The 20,474-nt window shown below is 42.2% G+C and overlaps 1 protein-coding gene across 1 annotated transcript in view; it reads right to left on the bottom strand.

Annotated features, from left to right (window-relative positions):
* TMEM178B (transmembrane protein 178B) overlaps positions 1–13,652 on the bottom strand; it is a 321,902-nt gene extending 308,250 nt beyond the window's left edge. The window contains exons 1-2 of the mRNA XM_075210358.1: positions 13,566–13,652; positions 11,753–12,928 (exon numbers count right to left, since the gene is read on the bottom strand). Coding sequence (XP_075066459.1) covers positions 11,753–12,146 — 394 coding nt within the window. The 5' untranslated portion in view covers positions 12,147–12,928; positions 13,566–13,652. The remainder of the gene's footprint in view (positions 1–11,752; positions 12,929–13,565) is intronic.
* Between the last annotated feature and the right edge of the window lie 6,822 nt (positions 13,653–20,474).

Raw genomic sequence — 20,474 nt, 5'->3', positions numbered from 1 at the left:
CGGTTGTACCCACTGTCCACTTAACCACGGACATGTGGACAAGTGGTTCTGGGCAAACGAAGGACTATATGACTGTGACAGCCCACTGGGTAGATGCATCCCCTTCCGCAGCAACAGCAACAGCTGCATCAGTAGCAGCATCTACAAAATGGCTGCTCATGCAAAGGCAGGCAACATTGTGCATTACAGGCTTTAATAAGAGGCACAACGCTGCCAACATATTAGAGAAAATGAGGGAAATTATCTCCCAGTGGCTTACCCCACTTAGACTCTCATGGGGATTTGTGGTGTCAGACAATGCCAGTAACATTGTGCGGGCATTAAATATGGGCAATTTCCAGCACGTCCCATGTTTTGCCCACACCATTAATTTGGTGGTGCAGCATTACCTGAAGAGTGACAGGGGTGTGCAGGAGATGCTTGCGGTGGCGCGCAAAATTGCTGGACACTTTCGGCATTCAGCCAGTGCCTACCGCAGACTAGAGGCACATCAAAAAAGCTTGAACCTGCCCTGCCATCACCTCAAACAAGAGGTTGTGACGCGCTGGAACTCCACCCTCTATATGCTGCAGAGGATGGAGGAGCAGCAAAAGGCCATTCAGGCCTACACAGCCACCTACGACATAGGCAAAGGAGTGGGGATGCACCTGAGTCAAGCGCAGTGGAGACTGATTTCCGTGTTGTGCAAGGTTCTGCAGCCATTTGAACTTGCCACACGAGAAGTCAGTTCCGACACTGCCAGCTTGAGTCAGGTCATTCCCCTGATCAGGCTGTTGCAGAAGCAGCTGGAGAAAGTGAGGGAGGAGCTGGTAAGCCATTGCGATTACAGCAAGCATGTAGCTCTTGTGGATGTAGCCCTTCGTACGCTTTGCCAGGATCCGAGGGTGGTCACTCTTTTAAAGTCAGAGGAATACATTCTGGCCACCGTGCTCGATCCTCGGTTTAAAGCGTATGTTGTGTCTCTGTTTCCGGCGGACACAAATCTACAGCGGTGCAAAGACCTGCTGGTCAGGAGATTGTCCTCTGAAGAGGACCGTGACATGCCAACAGCTCCACCCTCATTTTCTTCCACATCTATGGCTGCGAGGAAAAAGCTCAGTTTTCCCAAAAGAGGCACTGGCGGGGATGCTGATAACATCTGGTCCGGACTGAAGGACCTGCCAACCATTGCAGACATGTCTACTCTCGCTGCATTGGATGCTGTCACAATAGAAAAAATTGTGGATGATTACTTTGCTGACACCATCCAAGTAGACATGTCAGACAATCCATATTGTTACTGGCAGGAAAAAAAGGCAGTTTGGAAGCCCCTGTACAAACTGGCTCTATTTTACCTGAGTTGTCCCCCCTCCAGTGTGTACTCGGAAAGAGTTTTTAGTGCAGCGGGGAACCTGGTCAGTGAGCGGCGAAGGAGGTTGCTTCCTCACAACGTTGAAAAAATGATGTTTATAAAAATGAATAATCAATTCCTCAATGAAGTACAGCACTGCCCTCCAGATACTACAGAGGGACCTGTGGTTGTGGAGTCCAGCGGGGACGAATTGATAATGTGTGATGAGGAGGAAGTACACACTGTAGGGGGAGAGGAATCAGAGGTTGAGGATGAGGACGACATCTTGCCTCAGTAGAGCCTGTTTAGTCTGTACAGGGAGAGATGAATAGCTTTTTTGGTGTGGGGGCCCAAACAAACCAATCATTTCAGTCAAAGTTGTTTGGTAGGCCCTGTCGCTGAAATGATTGGTTTGTTAAAGTGTGCATGTCCTATTTCAACAGCAGACCTCTCAACTGCAGCTCATCCCTCCTCTGCGGGGATAATGTCTCCTGTGCTCTGACACGTCACTCTGTGTACTCTCAGCCTCAGGATCTGACACTACAGCTACCATGCCTCTTGTAGCAGCCCTCACTCCAGGGCCTCTTCCATGTGCAGTGTCCCCCTCTCTCTTGGGTTCACTATAGTGGCATGGAGTTCTCCCCCTCATCCAGGGCACACATTCCTTGCCCTGGCTCAGTCACCACGCTCAGACTTCCAGGCAATGCTGGGGGAGCCTGGGAGCTTCCACCCCAGGTCCCCAGCTACAACTCTCCTCTCCTGTGTCTTCTCTCTCTTTCTGACACTTTAAAGATTGTGCCTTTAAATGAAAAAGTCAGTCTTCATTGCACGACTATGTGCAAGTGCAACAGGGACATTTTTTTGGGTTTACAAAGTCAAACAATAACACTACGACCCTGTCTGTCTGGGGTCTGTCAATGACGAATTGTCTGGAGCATGTTTTGAGGAGGTATTGTGGCCCCGGTATCAAATTGGGTACCGGGGCCACCCCACTATGCAGTCCAGATACTTGTTTGGTGGAATTCCGACACGTGGAGGGTTTTTTAATTATATTGTGGCCTCGGTACCAAATTGTGTACCGGGGCCACCACACTACGCAGTCAAGATACTTGTTTGGTGGAATTCAGACCAGTTGAGGGTTTTATTATTATATTGTGTGGACCACTCTATCTATACCACACTACAACTCTATACCACTCTATTTCCTACTTTAATTCTATTTAATTCTATTTCCTACTTTAATTCTATTACTAATTAATTAACATAAAGAGGAACAAAAATAACCAATTTTACCAAAAGTATAATATGACTTAGACTTACAAACACTACACTTGAAAGATCGTGCCTTTAAATGAAAAAGTAAGTCTTCATTGCACGACTATGTGCAACAGGGACAGTTTTTTTCTTTACAAAGTCAACTAATAACACTTGGACCCTGTCTGTCTTTAACATACTTAATGGGATCTCAATGACGAATTGTCTGTAGCATGTTTGGAGGAGGTATTGTGGCCCCGGTATCAAGTTGGGTACCGGGGCCACCCCACTACGCAGTCCAGATACTTGTTTGGTGGAATTCTGACACGTGGAGGGTGTATTTATTTTATTGTGGCCCCGGTATCAAGTTGGGTACCGGGGCCACCCCACTACGCAGTCCAGATACTTGTTTGGTGGAATTCTGACACGTGGAGGGTTTTTTAATTATATTGTGGCCTCGGTACCAAATTGTGTACCGGGGCCACCACACTACGCAGTCAAGATAGATAGATGCGTATCATAGATAAAGTACATTCAGTGGTGTGGGGCAAATTGAAAAATATTCAAAATGCACTGACATTATCAAAAACAAGAGGTTGTCACACGCTAAAACTCCAACATGTATATGATGGAGAGGATGGAGGAGCAGCCGTATGTGTAGTGTAATGCAGACCTGTTGAAGGTTTTTTATATATTTTATTGTGGTGCCCAGTGCCCACTCCTCTACGCAGTCCAGGTACATTTATTGGTGCGATTCATAAAAGTTCAGGGTTTTTAAGATATTGTGGTGACCCACTCCTCTACGCAGTCCAGGTACATTTATTGGTGCGATTCATAAAAGTTCAGGGTTTTTAATATATTGTGGTGACCCACTCCTCTACGCAGTCCAGGTACATTTATTGGTGCGATTCATAAAAGTTCAGGGTTTTTAATATATTGTGGTGACCCACTCCTCTACGCAGTCCAGGTACATTTATTGGTGCGATTCATAAAAGTTCAGGGTTTTTAATATATTGTGGTGACCCACTCCTCTACGCAGTCCAGGTACATTTATTGGTGCGAATCAAACAAGTTGATGGTTTTCTTATTATATATATTGTGGTGACCCACTCCTCTACGCAGTCCAGGTACATTTATTGGTGCGATTCATAAAAGTTCAGGGTTTTTAATATATTGTGGTGACCCACTCCTCTACGCAGTCCAGGTACATTTATTGGTGCGAATCAAACAAGTTGATGGTTTTCTTATTATATATATTGTGGTGACCCACTCCTCTACGCAGTCCAGGTACATTTATTGGTGCGATTCATAAAAGTTCAGGGTTTTTAAGATATTGTGGTGACCCACTCCTCTACGCAGTCCAGGTACAATTATTGGTGCGATTCATAAAAGTTCAGGGTTTTTAATATATTGTGGTGACCCACTCCTCTACGCAGTCCAGGTACAATTATTGGTGCGAATCATAAAAGTTCAGGGTTTTTAAGATATTGTGGTGACCCACTCCTCTACGCAGTCCAGAAAGATACCTTTTTGCAACGTTTTGGACTAATAACTATATTGTGAGGTGTTCAGAATACACTGTAAATTAGTGGAAATGCTTGTTATTGAATGTTATTGAGGTTAATAATAGCCTAGGAGTGAAAATAAGCCCAAAAACTTGATTTTTAAACTTTTTATGTTTTTTTCAAAAAAAATCCGAATCCAATACCTTAAATCCGAACCGAGACCTTTCGTCAAGTGTTTTGCGAGACAAATCCGAACCTCAAAAATAACGAAAATCCGGATCCAAAACACAAAACACGAGACCTCAAAAGTCGCCGGTGCACATCCCTACATATTACTACTTTAATTCCTCTTTTTATCCTTCATTATATCTCCTCACTTTCTGTTCCCCACTTATGTCTGTCTCCAACTGCACTTTCTATATTCTCCTTTGCCCCCTATTGCTTGTTTTAACCTCCCCCTTGTTTTCCCCATCCACTGCTTCTACTCCCCACTATTCCCCTGGCTGTCTCTTCCCTCCGTTATCTCTCTTTACATTGCTGAGTTACTTCTCTTATTGCTCCTCTTGTGTCTGCCACCATCTTCAGCGCACAGCCTACAATCTAAGTCCCCTAACACACACACACACACACACACACACACACAGACAGAGCGAGAGACTAAGGGCAATTTAATAGCAGCCAATTAACCTACCAGTATGAGTTTGGAGTGTGGGAGGAAACCAGAGCACCAGCAGGAAACCCATGCAAACACGGGTAGAACATACAAACCCCACACAGATAAGCCCATGGTCGGGAATCAAACTCATGACCCCAGTGCTGTTTTACAGTCAGAGAATTACTGGTTGCTTTTTTTTTTTTTGTTTTACACATCCCCTCCCAACTCTAAGGCTGGGTAGACAAAAATAAATCCAGATGCGATAAAACGATTTTATCAACGACTGAGAAAAAAAAAGTCCTGATCACTATGTCGATTCCTGTGTACACACTAAACACGTTTTACATGATTTACCTTCAGAACTGTGCTCTTCATCTGTCATAACCATCGGCTGAAAAAAGATTGTGACTCTGCACACTCCATAGAGATCTGTGGACACTGCCGGTCCTGAGTACATACACACTGCAGAATTGGAACAACATCGTTCTAACAATGAACAACATTTTTAGTTCAGTTTAAAAATCAAATGAAACGTTATGATGACCTTTTGGGATGATAATCGTTCATCGCTGTACACACTAATGCGATATCGGGCCCTGTAGTGTGTACCCAGCCTAACTGTCTGGGTCCCCCAGCTCCTGCCAATGAGGCTCTGTGTGTTTTACCTCAACATTTATAGAGAAATAAACAACATATATTTATTGTATAAAAGGGAGTATTTTCCATATAATACATTTATTAATTAGAATTAAAACATGCTTTAATCTTCTTCTAAAGCACATAGATCACCAAATATGGAAACCCACCGGTAGAACCACCTAATTACAAATAGTCACCCAGCTCTTCAGATTGTCTGTGGAAAATTAACTGGATTTTTGCCCATGTGCCGAGAATTTCCATGAATATATTAAATATAGCGTGGGCAGGGAATATCTCGTAACATATATATTTTGCCAGCATTATTTTCGTTCAAACTATGTGGCAATCTCTTACCACCATCCCATTTACTGCATCAGGAAGGTTGACCAATCTATCATAAGACAGTCTTGCAATAAGCTTCCTCTTGTGCAGCCTGCAGGAGAATCGTCCTGTCAGCTACCACAGTCTGGAGGCCAAAATTTTGTCTACAGCTTGGGAGGGAGCAGACTGTTATTACATGCTATTGATAAGATACACAACACGTTTTATAAGAAGCTCACTCTCTGGAGCTGCTAAAGTCTTGTAACTTTATTTAATAGTCTCTGCTCAACAAAAACTTTCACAGAGAAAGGACAGATGTCATTGGACACGTAGCTTTACTAATCAGGAATGAACGCAGTTATCTCCAGGCTAAACCATCTAAGTTGATCATTGATCTTTTCATGTAGAACGTTCACAGCAATAATCTCTGGTCCACGTGTAAATAATCATATTCATAGGCACTGGTATATTATTCACATCATGAGAGACTAGTAAAAGTTTAAGTCATAAGGAGCAACTGTATAAACCTGTAACATCCTTAACTTTATCGTCCCTCTATTGCAGAACTTTTAATTTTCTTTATTTTATTTACTAATTACTAATAATTATCTATGAATACCTATTTATGTGTCGATAATTTAATTACGACACTCTAGAGAACTTCAAAACATTGCCTCGTTATACCTTCCCTTTGATATTATCAACAATTAAGGGGTAAATGTATCAAGCTGAGAGTTTTCTGGCGGATTTGAAAAACCAATCAGATTCTAGCTATAGGCAACATCTCCACTTTTCAAACCCGCCGGCAAACTCTCAGCTTGATACATTTACCCCTAAGTATTTTTTGTACTGGTACTTAGAACCCAAGAATGACCTAAAACTGGATTTACAGACCGCTTGGTTCCTGAAACCTCTGCAGACCATTAGAGAGCTCTGTTTCTCTATATAATTACTTACAGGCACTCCTTTTGCTTCAGGTTCCTCATTCTTGCCCCGCTAGTTAAAGTGAACCACGGCGCAACACTACACTCCTGTCTTTAAAGGGACACTGTTATAAAATAGCTGTTGGTGTTCTGTACTTTGAAATATAGTGGCGTCTCCTGAAGTCAAAGAGACAAAAACGTAATATCAATTAAAGGGGGTGTCCACCTTCAGATTACTTCAATTATTATCTTGCACTTTCCCTCCTGCAACTTTGACTTAATAAATTGCTTTATCTTTGAGATATGATACAGGTCTGCCGAGCTTTCTGCTGTGGATACATTCCTCTTGGGAGACCGATGCTTTGTTTCATACCCAGTGCCAGTGGTGGTACTACCATGGGCAGGGCCGTAACTAGGGCTGTGCCACAGGGGCGACCGCCCAGGGCGCAAAGCTGAAGGGGGCGCAATTTAGGAATATTTTAGGTTCATTTGGTTAAAATTGAGGGTTAGGGGGGCGGCATTTGTCTTTCTTGCCCCAGGCGCTAGAATTCTAAGTGACAGCTCTGAACATGGGTACAGGACGTGTGGGCGCTATGCCCCCCCCCCACTCAGAGGCACCCACTTTCCACCACTAGCTCCAGACTGGTCAGCGCAGGGCTGGTGCCTCTATGGGGATAAGGATGAGATACAAAACTTACGGAGGCTGCTGGTCCATGTAGACTGTGAGTGCCTTGGTAATGAACAAGAGCGGGACCTGAAGTGGCATCTTTGCACCCTGGTGGTCCTAGTACAATGGATGGGGGTCCCTAAGACCCCTTCCCATTATGCCAAAAGAGTGGAAAAAACACATCAAGTTTTAATTTTAATTGAATTAAAGACTATCCAAAATCACTTTTTCACTACTTTATTAAACATTTAAAAAAAAGTTTTCTTTCTTGGACTGTTGTAGTCCAAATGGAAAATAAAATATTATTTTTCTTCTTTTGTGCTCAAAATTCCCCATAAAAACACATCCACACTCTAGTTCTAAACACCCCCAACAAGATCATAGAGGGACTGCTCAGGATTTCCCTTCATCGACAGCCAATCACAAGTGTCCAGAGTGGGAAAATGCTTTTGATTGGCTGCAGGTAAAGCAAATTATTTATGAATCCGGCCTTTCTTCATTCAGGTCATTAGTGCTAGAATTCTGGTGGGTTGTTTTTCTCTGTGGGGATATTTTGAGTACCTGTCTTTTTCCATTTGGACTATGATGGATCAAGAAGAAGAAAAAAAAAACATTATCTTCTACACTTCTTGCATAAGAACCTAAATAATCAGGAACCTGGATCCCTTGAGCTATTCTTCTTTATATTAATGATGCAGACTGAGACAGCTGTCTTATGGTTTCACACAAGCTGTTTTCACCCAGCAGGAAAACAACATGAGCAAAAAAAAAAAAAAAAAAAAAGTTCTGAGGGCTTTTATTGCATGATGCAGTGAAGGTCAATTACTATGTGCACCAGGAAAACCATCATGGCACCTCCGTGGTCCATCCTGCACAAATCTAGATGCACGCCCCTCTTCACATACGGGAGCAGCCTCTGCAATGTAAAAGTGTTAGGTATGGGGAGGCGTGAACATTTTTTTGACTTTACATAGCAAGGTGTACTCTACAACCCTTTAGTACCATCACTTTCAAGTAAACCTCCTCTCCACCACCCAGCCAATCACAAGCATTGGGGGCAGTGTGCAGGTGGAACTTTTTTTTGGGGGCAAGGGGGGTTCTTACTGGACTATCCGAGTAAAACAAAGAAGAGAATATGTTTTTAGTTTATTTGTTAAAGTGGGTTTTGGTGAGTTAAACTTTTTATTCAATTAGTATCTATGAAAAGTGGGTGTGTGAAGTTTTTTGGTATAATGGGTACCTTATTAAGCTCATTATACTGGGACTACTGGGGTGGCACCGTTGCCTCTCCATAGGTCCCAATCTTGTTCATTACCCCTACCCCACGCGCTTCTCCGCTGAAGTTAATCATTCAGGCACAAAACTGGTGCCATTAAAAGTATAAAATGAGACATCATCTCCAACCTTTTCCAGAGTGTGTATTGCTGCACACAGCAAGAAACTCCTCTGAAAATACAACCTATCCACCCCTATATACTTCATTCCAATAATCTGCTCTACAAGATGAAATTGCACTGCTCCTCAAAACGAGTCACGCTGGTGTCCCTACTCCCTACAGTAGGATCACTTTCACTCAGCCCAACTCCTCCGCTCAGCCGGTATAAATGCGGCATTCTTGTTCTACAGCCCTATGCATCCTGGGCAAAACATATAGGCGCATTTGCACATGTATATTTATCAAGCTGCGGATTCGAAAAAGTGGAGATGTCGCCTATAGCAATCAGATTCTAGTTATCAGTTATTTAGTACATTCTACAAAATGACAGCTAGAATCTGATTGGTTGCTATAGGCAACATCTCCACTTTTTCAAACCTGCAGCTTGATAAATTTACCCCCAGTTGTCAAACAGCAGATTTCAATGGCAGAGAACAGCATATTGCAGCCTATAAAATCACAGAATAGTATAAATGTATAAGGTAGTAACAAAGGTTTGATTATGTCCCGAGAACCCTTGTATTATACTTATTTATACTATCAACAGAATATGCGTTACTAAGTGTAGCCCTATGGAGACTGAGACAGATAATAATGCAGGAAAAATACCATAGATTTCTGTGAAACACTTGTTTGCTTTAGCTGTTTTCCTGCTGGTCCTAAATGCTGTATGTATGCAAAAGACAGATAAATGCTGCACATTCATACTGTTTATCCTATATATTGAATAAAGTGGAAATATATTTTATTCATCGACTACAACAAACCAATACAAACATCAGTGTTGCTTGGCTTAAATGATGAAGAGTCCGATATTTTACAATAGACTGATCTGTCGTAAACCAAACCATCCTGTACATGGGTACACGCTAAACATAAACAAAACAGATCATTTATATTTTAGAAAGTTTGCAGGTTGGGAAGTTGAATCTCGGTAATAAGGGACGGAACCTTCTAAAGAAAATGTTTGAGGATAAGTATGATAAAGTGTAGTCATCATCTATGCACAGCAGACGCAGCTATATTGTGGGTGAAACCAGGATTCATGAGCATACAATTCACTAAGAACTGAGGTTTGAGGAACTTCCACTGCGTGTAGGATATGGGTACACTGTAAGCATATCACAGAAGAACTATACAGCAGCATTGATACAGTGATACACTTCTATAACATAGCACTTGTGAATTCTGCTTCTATCACCATTTTCACATGTTTGCATGTTTGTACCCCCCCCCCAAATGATTTGTTGAACTGATACGATTAGGTTACATGCAAATCAGTAAGTACACAGATGACAATTAGTAAGTCACTTCATTTAGCAATTTTGTCTCTTGTGAATTTTTCTTCAAGCTGTGATTAATGATTTAGGATTCTGGACTACCGTGACAACCACAGTCACATGGCACATGATGTTGTGAGCAGAGAGGATTCAAAACTCCCCCTTTGAAGTCTGTATCCACTGTGACATCCCCCTCTGCCGTCACATGACACATTGGGACCTATGAGCCTGTGTCTGTGTAGCAGACTGACTGTGCCTGTGTCTGACAGCCATTTATCTTAGCTTTTGAAAAGGAGATAATGGTTTGTAGGAGGATATCTAAAAAAAAAAATGCATGCTTAAAAGGTACATTAATGGGATATTTAAATGTAAAAAAAAACAAACAAATCTATGTGGGATTGCTGCTTTAAGTAAATGTAGAACATTTTGCTCAGAATGTTGGCTGTTTAGAGATGTGACTAGCCTGAGGAAGTTGAATTAAATGCCATGGCTCCAAATCCACTAAACCCTTTCATTATGGCAGTGAATCCATTCTAAAGACTAAAACCATTTAGGCCAATAAGGAAAGTAAAGGGCTAGTTGGATGGAGACTAATAAACAAGGAAACTACATATAAAGTGATTTACCAGAAGACAGTTCAGGCACTTGGATGATCTAACCCTTACACTTATTCAAATGGGTGATCACATTCTCCACATACAGAGGTGCAGCTGTTGATTAGTGTAGCCTATATTACGCTTTAAGAGAACATATACAAAAACATCTCCATAGATTATAACAAATGGGCAAGTTTACTAGTTTGTTCCTTTCTTGGTCACATACAGATGAAGCAGACTTTATTATAGCATGTGGATCGCATTAGTCACCCATTAGATAGCTCAACACCACACATTCTCAATTGAAGAACAATAGCTGTAGCTTGTGGAAAAGTGAGTGAAAATCAGGAAACATGAGAATGTGCAATAAGATCTGCTCCACCTGCAGGTGGTCATTACCGAGTGCAATAATATCTGCTCCACCTGCAGGTGGTCATTACCAAGTGCAATAAGATCTGCTCCACCTGCAGGTGGTCATGTCCATGTACAGTAAGATCTGCTCCACCTGCAGGTGGTCATCACCAAGTGCAATAAGATCTGCTGCACCTGCAGGTGGTCATGGCCAAGTGGAATAATATCTGCTCCACCTGCAGGTGGTCATGTCCATGTGCAATAAGATCTGCTCCACCTGTAGGTGGTCATTACTGAGTGCAATAATATCTGCTCCACCTGCAGGCGGTCATGTCCATGTGCAATAAGATCTGCTCCATCTGTAGGTGGTCATTACTGAGTGCAATAATGTCTGCTCCACCTGCAGGTGGTCATGTCCATGTGCAATACGATCTGCTCCACCTGCAGGTGGTCATCACCAAGTACAATAAGATCTGCTGCACCTGCAGGTGGTCATGTCCATGTGCAATAATATCTGCTCCACCTGCAGGTGGTCCTGGACACATGCTTCTCATCTGTCCAGCAAATCATGAATCATCACAATATAGGGTACTTAAATAACAGATTAAAAACAGTAAATCATCCATATAGGTCATTGGTAATTACTGAAAATAGACCAGTGCAACATTTGAACAACCAACCAAATCCAACTAAATAGCTATTTGTTGCATTCCAACATGTTGAAGTGATTACAAGATGTTACAGCAGACAGTGTGATGTAAAATGCATAGTGCAACATAATGTAAAGTTATCTTACCTTTGGCAATGATGTCTTCTATATCTTGATCAAATCCTAGCCGGTGGCATTTCCTCCAGAGGCCCATGTTGGTAGAATTGTATTGTCTATTGCACTCATCGGCTGCACTCATGGCAAAGAGTTGCCTCCTGTTCCTTGCTAGAAGTAACTTGCCCTCCCAGTGATCTAGCTTGGACCTACTAGCCCTCAGTGGAAGGTTGTTGTTGGAATTATAAATGAAGCCAGGATCAACTCTTCTATTGGTGAATCCTTTGCACCTCTCCCGATGCCGTCTGGCATCCGTCTCATACCAGTGGTCAGAGCAGATAGCCACGGCTAGCATGCCCAGGGCACACAGAGCTAAAGATAGTCCAGCGTAGAGCAATAATCTTCCAGCGGCCATCCTTACTTTCATAGACCCATCAACATTTTCTCAATGGAGAGTCTGGATTTTTTTTTGCTGGAGGCCAGAAGAGACCCACAGACTCTGCTTTGTGAGCCGAAAAAAACACTCTTAGACCACGATGTTCACGCACACAAAATCCAATCTGAGCATAGCAATTGTCAGTTCTGGCTGCTGTGACGAGCAGGTAAGTCATTAGTTTGAACCCAACTCAATAGAAAAAAACAAAACAAATACAGTCACTTCTGACTTCAACCTACCAAGTGACCTCCAAATTAAGTGCCTGGCTGATAAACTAGATCCTGAAACATAGCTGATCTTTCCACCGATCTTCTCAGTTTGATGGGCACAGAGTGATGCTAACAACAGCTTGCCTGCAAACGGTCTGTATCAGGAACAGAGAGATGGAACTAGGGGAGAAGCAGACACGATGCCCAAATGGATCCACCGCTCTAGAAGCTCTGCATCCTCCTTGGAAAATATTAGCAGAAGCACTGGGCACTGACCCCCCAGCATTGGTCAAACTCAGGGCAGTGTTGGTATCTGCACAGGGCTAGATTGCCCTCAGCAAAGAAATGCAGCCTCCCTGTTGTGTCTCTGGCAGCAAGCTCCCTGTGGGCAAGCAGACTGATCTTTTGTTTCACAACACATACATAATACCTTCAGCCTTCATCCTGCTCCTCCATTCACTGTCAGCAGCATATAACCAGCAACTGAAAGATTTCTGTACCCAGGGGCTCACAATCACTTGTATTCCTGTGTCTCATCCTCTGAGCAGCTCTTCTTAGTCTCCTCTGAAATGGAAGGTGAGGGAGGGGGGGTGAGAGGGGAGGGAAAGCAACGAAGACATTTCAGCACCGTGGACAGCAGCACAAATCATTCAGTGTTATCAGTATCCTTTAAACAGAAATAGCTGTATCACTACAACAACCGGCAGCGATTAAAGGGTGCCTACATGTTACACAAGCCTAATTTAAATAAGGTTTAGTATTTCAGCCCATCTTATGCTGCCAAATAATCCAAGATTTAGTCTTATCCCTCGTCTCAGCAACAATGCAGCCAAGATTAGATCAGGCAGCAGAGGAAGATATGGCTTAGTATTTGCTGTCAGATTCTCTCTGTTCCCTTTAAACAAGGTAAATACGGAGCCTGCTATGGCCAATATTTTGCAAGATCAGCTAGTCCCTTTGAGGGACTCAAAGTCAACACATTCAAAAAAATAAAAAAAATGAAGGCATGCAGCTCTGATCAGGAGTAGGAAAAACATGCACCTAATTCATTTAATCCCTGCTGCAAAAATAAATATATATTTTTGTTAATGATAAATTAAGGCTGAGCCCTGGAGAAGCATACATGCAATCACTGTGAAATCAGCATTCTGCAAGCGATATTAATAAAGTAACAAAGAAGACAGTTGGTTGATCAGTTCACCTGGGAATCATTGCCTTGTGCATACAGTCAGCCCGCAGCCTTGGTTGGAAACCAGAGACAGAATACAGAAGCGTTTCAGCCAAGAACAGATGACGTCACTCATGCAACGTGAGGCTAATGTCTTATACAGTTCCTTAAAGCTGAACTACCCCGTTTCCTCCAGCAGGAGCCCCAGTGTGTGTGTGTGTGGGGGGGGGGGGGGGGACATGAACGTGTCACTCAAAAACTCCTTCCTTTTACTGCATTTGGAAAACAAAAGAAGCTTGCAGACTTTATATTCTTTTACAAGCAATAGCTTAGGCAGTGCAGATCAACATTGGCATCTTTTAACTCTTTCACTGCAATTCACTGTCTTGCTGGCACTTCAGATTCTATTGTTCATTGATATATTATTAGTGTAGTCTACTTGCATCTGTAGAGCTCTGCAGGACGTTGCATCTGTGTCAAGTGCCTATTAAAAGATAAAGTTATATTCTGCAGAATATCTGTCATTAAAAATATTCAGGCACATCAATCCATGACCCAGTGGAGCTTACAATTAATTTCCCCTACCGCATCAAACCCACACACACCAGAGACAATTTAGTTTGAACCTAAAGATAAATCAGTATGTGTTTGGATTGTCTGTACCCACATGAGATGGGGAGAACATACAAACTTCATGCAGATAGAATTAAACCAATCTGCATGTTTGCAGTCTGGTCATTCAATTATTTAGGTTACATTCTTCAAAATATACTGGTTTGCAAAACAGTAAGGGCCGGATTTATTAAGAAATGCAAAACAAACGTAATGTGCGTTTTTAAAAAAATGCACATACACCGCACATGCGCACGTCCATATTCAACAAGGAGCGGATAGAGGTCTAGACCCACTTTGCTCTAACAGACAATACACTGCAGGATACATCCAATACATATGTGAAATATAAAGTACCAAAAGAACGCACAGAGAAAAAAAACTAATTATTCAGTGATTGTCATCTGTTAATAATATAATCAATAATGAAAATTTTATTTTATTTTTTTACTTTTTTCCCCATGAAATACATTTATTAAGATGTTATGAATGCCTACTGTACATAAACTGCATTTTTACAGTCGCTCCTGATTGCACATGTTCTAGCTGCATACACAGCCATCATCACCATCACTCGGCACTTACACCTGACCTATAGCTGGTGCAAGTGATACGACTGAATACCACGAACCTGAGAGATGACCAAAGCCTGAATCCGGCGCTGCTGCGTGTGCGTGAGCATGGCAGGCTCTTACTGTATACAGACTACAGGCATATACACATTCCCCTCCCCATTCTGCCCCTGAAATCGTAGACTGTAGTAAGGGTCCTTTGCGCTTAATTGGACGTTGCTGTGTTCACTGGTATATGCTCAGGTCCTGGGCATGTGCAGTGCGATATTACGCAAAATCTGACTCGTATCAGCATTTATGCTCCTTAATGAATCTGACCCTAAATATTATTAAACTATCTGCTGCTGTATAGTGGAAATAAAGTACATGCTAATGCTTTTTATTAACTCTTTGATGCTTAATTATCAAGTCTTAAAACATGCTGAAATGCCTTCTTCTAGATGGTTTTACGCAAATCTTAGTTTCATCATCACCATTTATTTATATAGCGCCACTAATTCTGCAGCGCTGTACAGAGAACTCACTCACATCAGTCCCTGCCCCATTGGGGCTTACAGTCTAAATTCCCTAACACACACACACACACACACACAGACTAGGGACAATTTTTCATAGCACCCAATAAACCTATTAGTATGTTTTGGATTGTGGGAGGAATCAGGGCACACAGAGCAAACCCATGGATAACATTCAAACAGATAAGGCCATGGTTGGGAATCAAACTCATGACCCCAATGCTGGCTGTAGAAGTGCTGACCACTGAGCCACTGTGCTGTCCACAGCTAACAACAGCCTAACACAGGAGATATCAGCCATATCTGCTGCATTAGGTAAAGTACTGCAGAATATCGCAGACCCCATCTATTTATCAAGCTTTGAAAAACATAACTTTTCAGAGCTTGTTCCCAATTGCTTATTCCATCTAAGAATAGCGTAAGCAGGTCCAGCCTAAAGCACAGCAATAGAGAGGGATCCTGCAGGGCGGATGATCCCCTCCCTTTTCTAACTAATCTGTCTCTGATGCTAATTAATGGGGCAAAGATAAGTATAACAATAAATAGACTCCTTGATGCTATAAGGAAGCTACAAGTTACTTTTTATCTGTATGTGAGCATAAAAAAAAATAAGAAGAATTGTGAAACCATCTTAATATTCACTGGGGGAAATTAACAAAAATAAATAGACAGAGGTCTCTTTGCAATCATATCAGATTTTTCTTGTACTAACAAAATACTTGTGGTTCGAGGCAGCCAAGTTGACCAAAAAAATTGGCACACATGTGTCCAGCCATACTTGTGTGTGATATATAGGTTTCCATTCTCTAGCTTACTGTAGAACAGTCAGGAGATCAAGGGGTCATATGATCTATATAAATGTGAATTGGCCCAGATGATACAAACATTCTTATCTCACCAGGGCTCTGAATGCAGCCCGTTACATGTCCGTTACAGTGATGGATATTGTATTGTCTGTTACTTTCTGCAGAGAGCTGTATTGATCATGTGACCACCTTCATATCGGTGCACTTCCTCAACATACATATGGCAACCAACACTATTTCATTTTTCATAAGCACCCTGCTTACTGTCTGCTTTCCTTATAAATATTACATCATGCACAGCATTACAGTTATCACCATCCAGGCTTACACCACAAATGTAAGATTAATTAGCTACTGTGTGTATAATAAAGTTCAGAGCCAAAGAGGCTTCAGTATCTTATTGAAATTAAACTTCTTAAAATTAAATAGACATCAAGCTGAACCTGTCTGCGCTATGTAGTATTATAATAATAATAAGTCAAATTGACTTTGTGTCAAAGAAACTTCTTAAATTACCGGTACCTTTTCTTCTCACCAAAGCAACTGTTGCACTGTTATGCTTTTTGCATGGCCGGAATGCCTGCTGAATCTGTTTCCTTGTTCTCATTTGCATAGAATGCCGCCGGTATCAGGGATCAGCTGCCAGTCATACAGAGAAAATTACCAGAAAAATGGAATACGTCTAGTAAAACTGTCAACAAATGGCAAGCATGATGTATAGGTACTTTGTGATGGACTATTTAAATCATTTATTGTTAATAACAGGTGCACAAAAATATATTTCCTGGCATAACTAAGTGGCTGGAGAGGCAGTTTTCACTCTTGAGGGCATTTGTGGTGGGTAAATGAAATGTTTGCTCCTGTTTTGAGAACTGCACTGATTTTGACAGGACATGGGGATATCAAGTTCTGCAAAAAAATTTTTTACTGTGTGTCCCTTATTTAAATGACCAAAACGAGGATTTAACATGCAGAATCCTAAGTTGCACAAGGGCACAGAACTTTTCAAGAAAGCAAAATATCTGAGTTTGTATTAAAATGTGTAGCAAAAAATTGTTTGTCATTGCAGTACCGTGTCAGCCAGAAAAATCTGTGATGTTGAATACTTTCGTGTCAGAAAAGACAAAAGTATTATAGGAGTGATACCTTAATTGGCTAGCCAAAATACATTTTTATATTTGCTAGCTTTCAGAGCACAGAGGACCCTTCATCAGGCAATTTTACAAATGAATGACTGAGAGAAGGGCACAACATTTAAGAGATGTGCATCAAGCAATTTGTACAGGGGGGGGGGATACATCATTAAGATTAGCTAAAGTAATAAAACAGAGGTTTTCGTTAGGGATGGAAGAGTGAAAGTCCTAGGAGTTCATAGATCACATGTAGCCCTGTCCTCACTAACACATCACTCATATCCTGATATACTCTGTGCTGCTGGGGACCCTGCTCCTTCCACTATCTAACTCTTAGTCTGTGGCTTCCTACTGCCTCCATTCCCCTCCTCACATCATGTCACTGCCCCTGTCACATGCAGCCCTGTCCTCACTAACACATTACTCGTCTCCTGATATACTCTGTGCTGCTGGGGACCCTGCTGCTCCCACTATATAACTCTCAGTCTGTGTCTTCCTGCTGCCTCCATTCCCCTCCTCACATCATGTCACTGCCCCTGTCACATGCAGCCCTGTCCTCACTTACACATCACTCATCTCCTGATATACTCTGTGCTACTGGGGACCCTGCTGCTCCCACTATATAACTCTCAGTCTGTGTCTTCCTGCTGCCTCCATTCCCCTCCTCACATCATGTCACTGTCCCTGTCACATGCAGCCCTGTCCTCAGTAACACATCACTCATCTCCTGATATACTCTGTGCTCCTGGGGACACTGCTCCTTCCCCTATATAACTCTCAGTCTGTGACTTCCTGCTGCCTCCATTCCCCTCCTCACATCATGTCACTGTCCCTGTCACATGCAGCCCTGTCCTCACTAACACAACACTCATCTCCTGATATACTCTGTGCTGCTGGGGACCCTGCTGCTCCCACTATATAACTCTCAGTCTGTGTCTTCCTGCTGCCTCCATTCCCCTCCTCACATCATGTCACTGTCCCTGTCACATGCAGCCCACGTCAAAACTAGTTCCAAGCTGACATGCAAGAGATAAAAAAAAATATGCAATATGTGCTCTGGTCCTAGTTAAAAGCTTTATTAAAGGTTTTAACTGGCAAATACAAAACATTTACGACACACAGATCCTTTGTCCTCTATCTTCTGCTTTGTTTAGTTAAAATGATGTACAAACTCATATTTTCAATTTGCTAGATACATATAGATTAGCAATAATAAGGACAAACACTGACAACAACTATGTTCTTTGTTTGTATCCATACAGGGAATTTATACAGCCATGCAGCTGGTTCCCTGTACAGTGCTGGCTCATTTCTTCTGTATTCTGTTTCCAATTATTGTCTAATGTTGTCCTAGCTGCCGTCTGTGAGGCCTGTTTAAGGCTTTGGGTGCGGGTTATAATCCAGGCCTTTGTCACGTGTCAGTCTCCGTACCTGACAGGTGAACGCATCTGCTTTTAGCTGCCTTTCAGTCTTGTTTGAAGTATAGATCATCATTTATAGTTATAAAATAGACATTAGAGTAGAACTTTGCAAAACCTGTTTTGATCATAATATGAACTAATACCTGACACTTTCATTTTGCTAGATACACACAGCTTTGCGTTAGTAAGCACAACCTCTGACAACTGTCATGATAGGTGTCGTGTGTCTGACTTATTTGTAAGGACTTGAAAAATCCCAATCCCACTAGCAAAATGACCCAGGAAGTATTTACTATTAAGTATTTATTATTATGCATTTTGTAGGCGTCACTATATGTACAGCATGTGTACAAAATGTTCAAGTGTGAAGGTTATAGTGATTCACAGCTCAAAGCTTTCCAAATGCCTGATAAAAACGATCATCTGTAATCTATAAATTACACTGTGCCGCTGCAAACATACTGGTAAAATCTGTAGCACTTATAACACTGCGCCACCACCGTGCCCCCAGACTCCTTGGCATTGTCTTTGTGGCAGATATATAAAGGCACCGAGGAGGACCCGAGGAGAGCAGAGTTGTTACAAATTGGAACATTCATTCTCGTTCAGAGCGTCCAGGAAATGGGAACGTGCAGGATGGCTCTAAATAAATTGTCACTCTTTGTTGCAGCTGGCGGAGATATATACAGCGGTACAGTTCACAAGCAGAAGCGCTTTTTAACTTTCATCACAGATACTAAAGTTGATTTAGTTAACCATTAAAACAGGTGGATATTTATATAATGGTTGTATCAGGACAGTTGGGATGGGCAGCACGGTGGCTTAGTGGTTAGCACTACTGCCTTACAGCACTGGGGTCATAAGTTCAATCCCCGACCGTGGCCTTATCTGTGAGGAGTTTGTATGTTCTCCCTGTGTTTGTGTGGGTTTCCTCTAGGTGCTCCAGTTTCCTCCCACACTCCAAAAACATACTGGTAGGTTAATTGGCTGCTAACAAATTGACCCTAGTCCGTGTCTGTCTGTGTGTGTTAGGGTCCATGTCCTTGTCTGTGTCTGTGTGTGTGTGTCTGTGTGTGTATGTTAGGGAATTTAGACTGTAAGCCCAAATGGGGCAGGGACTGATGTGAGTGAGTTCTCTGTACAGCGCTGCGGAATTAGTGGCGCTATATAAATAAATGTAATAATAATTCAGGCAGTTTGATCATTGACTAACATCTTAGATAAAAACAAGTTGCCTATTTGTCTGTATAAATATTGCACAAAAAATGCAAAATTCAAAAAGGATCTGATTAAAAAAAAAGTTTTTTAAGCGCTCCATACTGTAAACAGCGCAGGCAGCGGAATAGTCCGATGGTGAATAGACCTCCTAAACTTTACAGGAGGACAATTGGGAAACATTTGGCCACACCCCTGATCTGTATTGACCACTCCCTGTTCCACTTGACTCCATCTCCAATTCAATCTGTTGGAGGGGGAGGGGGGGTGGATTTCCAGTTCACAGAGCAGAGAGTTGATCTGCATTGTATCCGACAGCAAAAAAAAAATAGAGGACTCCATGAAGTAAGGGGCGTTGGTGAACCTCAAAAGACACCCCGAAATATAAAGTCATGTATCTCATAAAAGTTATAAAAAGGCATTTAGAGCTAAAGAAGTTAAAGTAGACTGAAGGTGGAAAGCCCCCTCTAAGTAACATCAATAGATCTGCTAGACTATTGGATCCCCCCTGCATTTGAGATGAGAGTGACCATAGACAAACCGAGGTGGGGTTTCCTAGTGCCTAGAAAACCCCCATCCAAGCCTGGGGTACTATATAATTGAGGTGGCTGGACCCTGCCCCCGCTTCACACGGCTCTGCTTGAAAAGGGAGAGCTGCGTGCACCTAA

Source organism: Mixophyes fleayi, chromosome 4 (assembly GCF_038048845.1).
Source record: "Mixophyes fleayi isolate aMixFle1 chromosome 4, aMixFle1.hap1, whole genome shotgun sequence".
NCBI lineage: Eukaryota > Metazoa > Chordata > Amphibia > Anura > Limnodynastidae > Mixophyes > Mixophyes fleayi.
The sequence above is the reverse complement of the archived record's forward strand: the minus strand, read 5'-3'. Positions and strand labels throughout refer to the sequence as shown.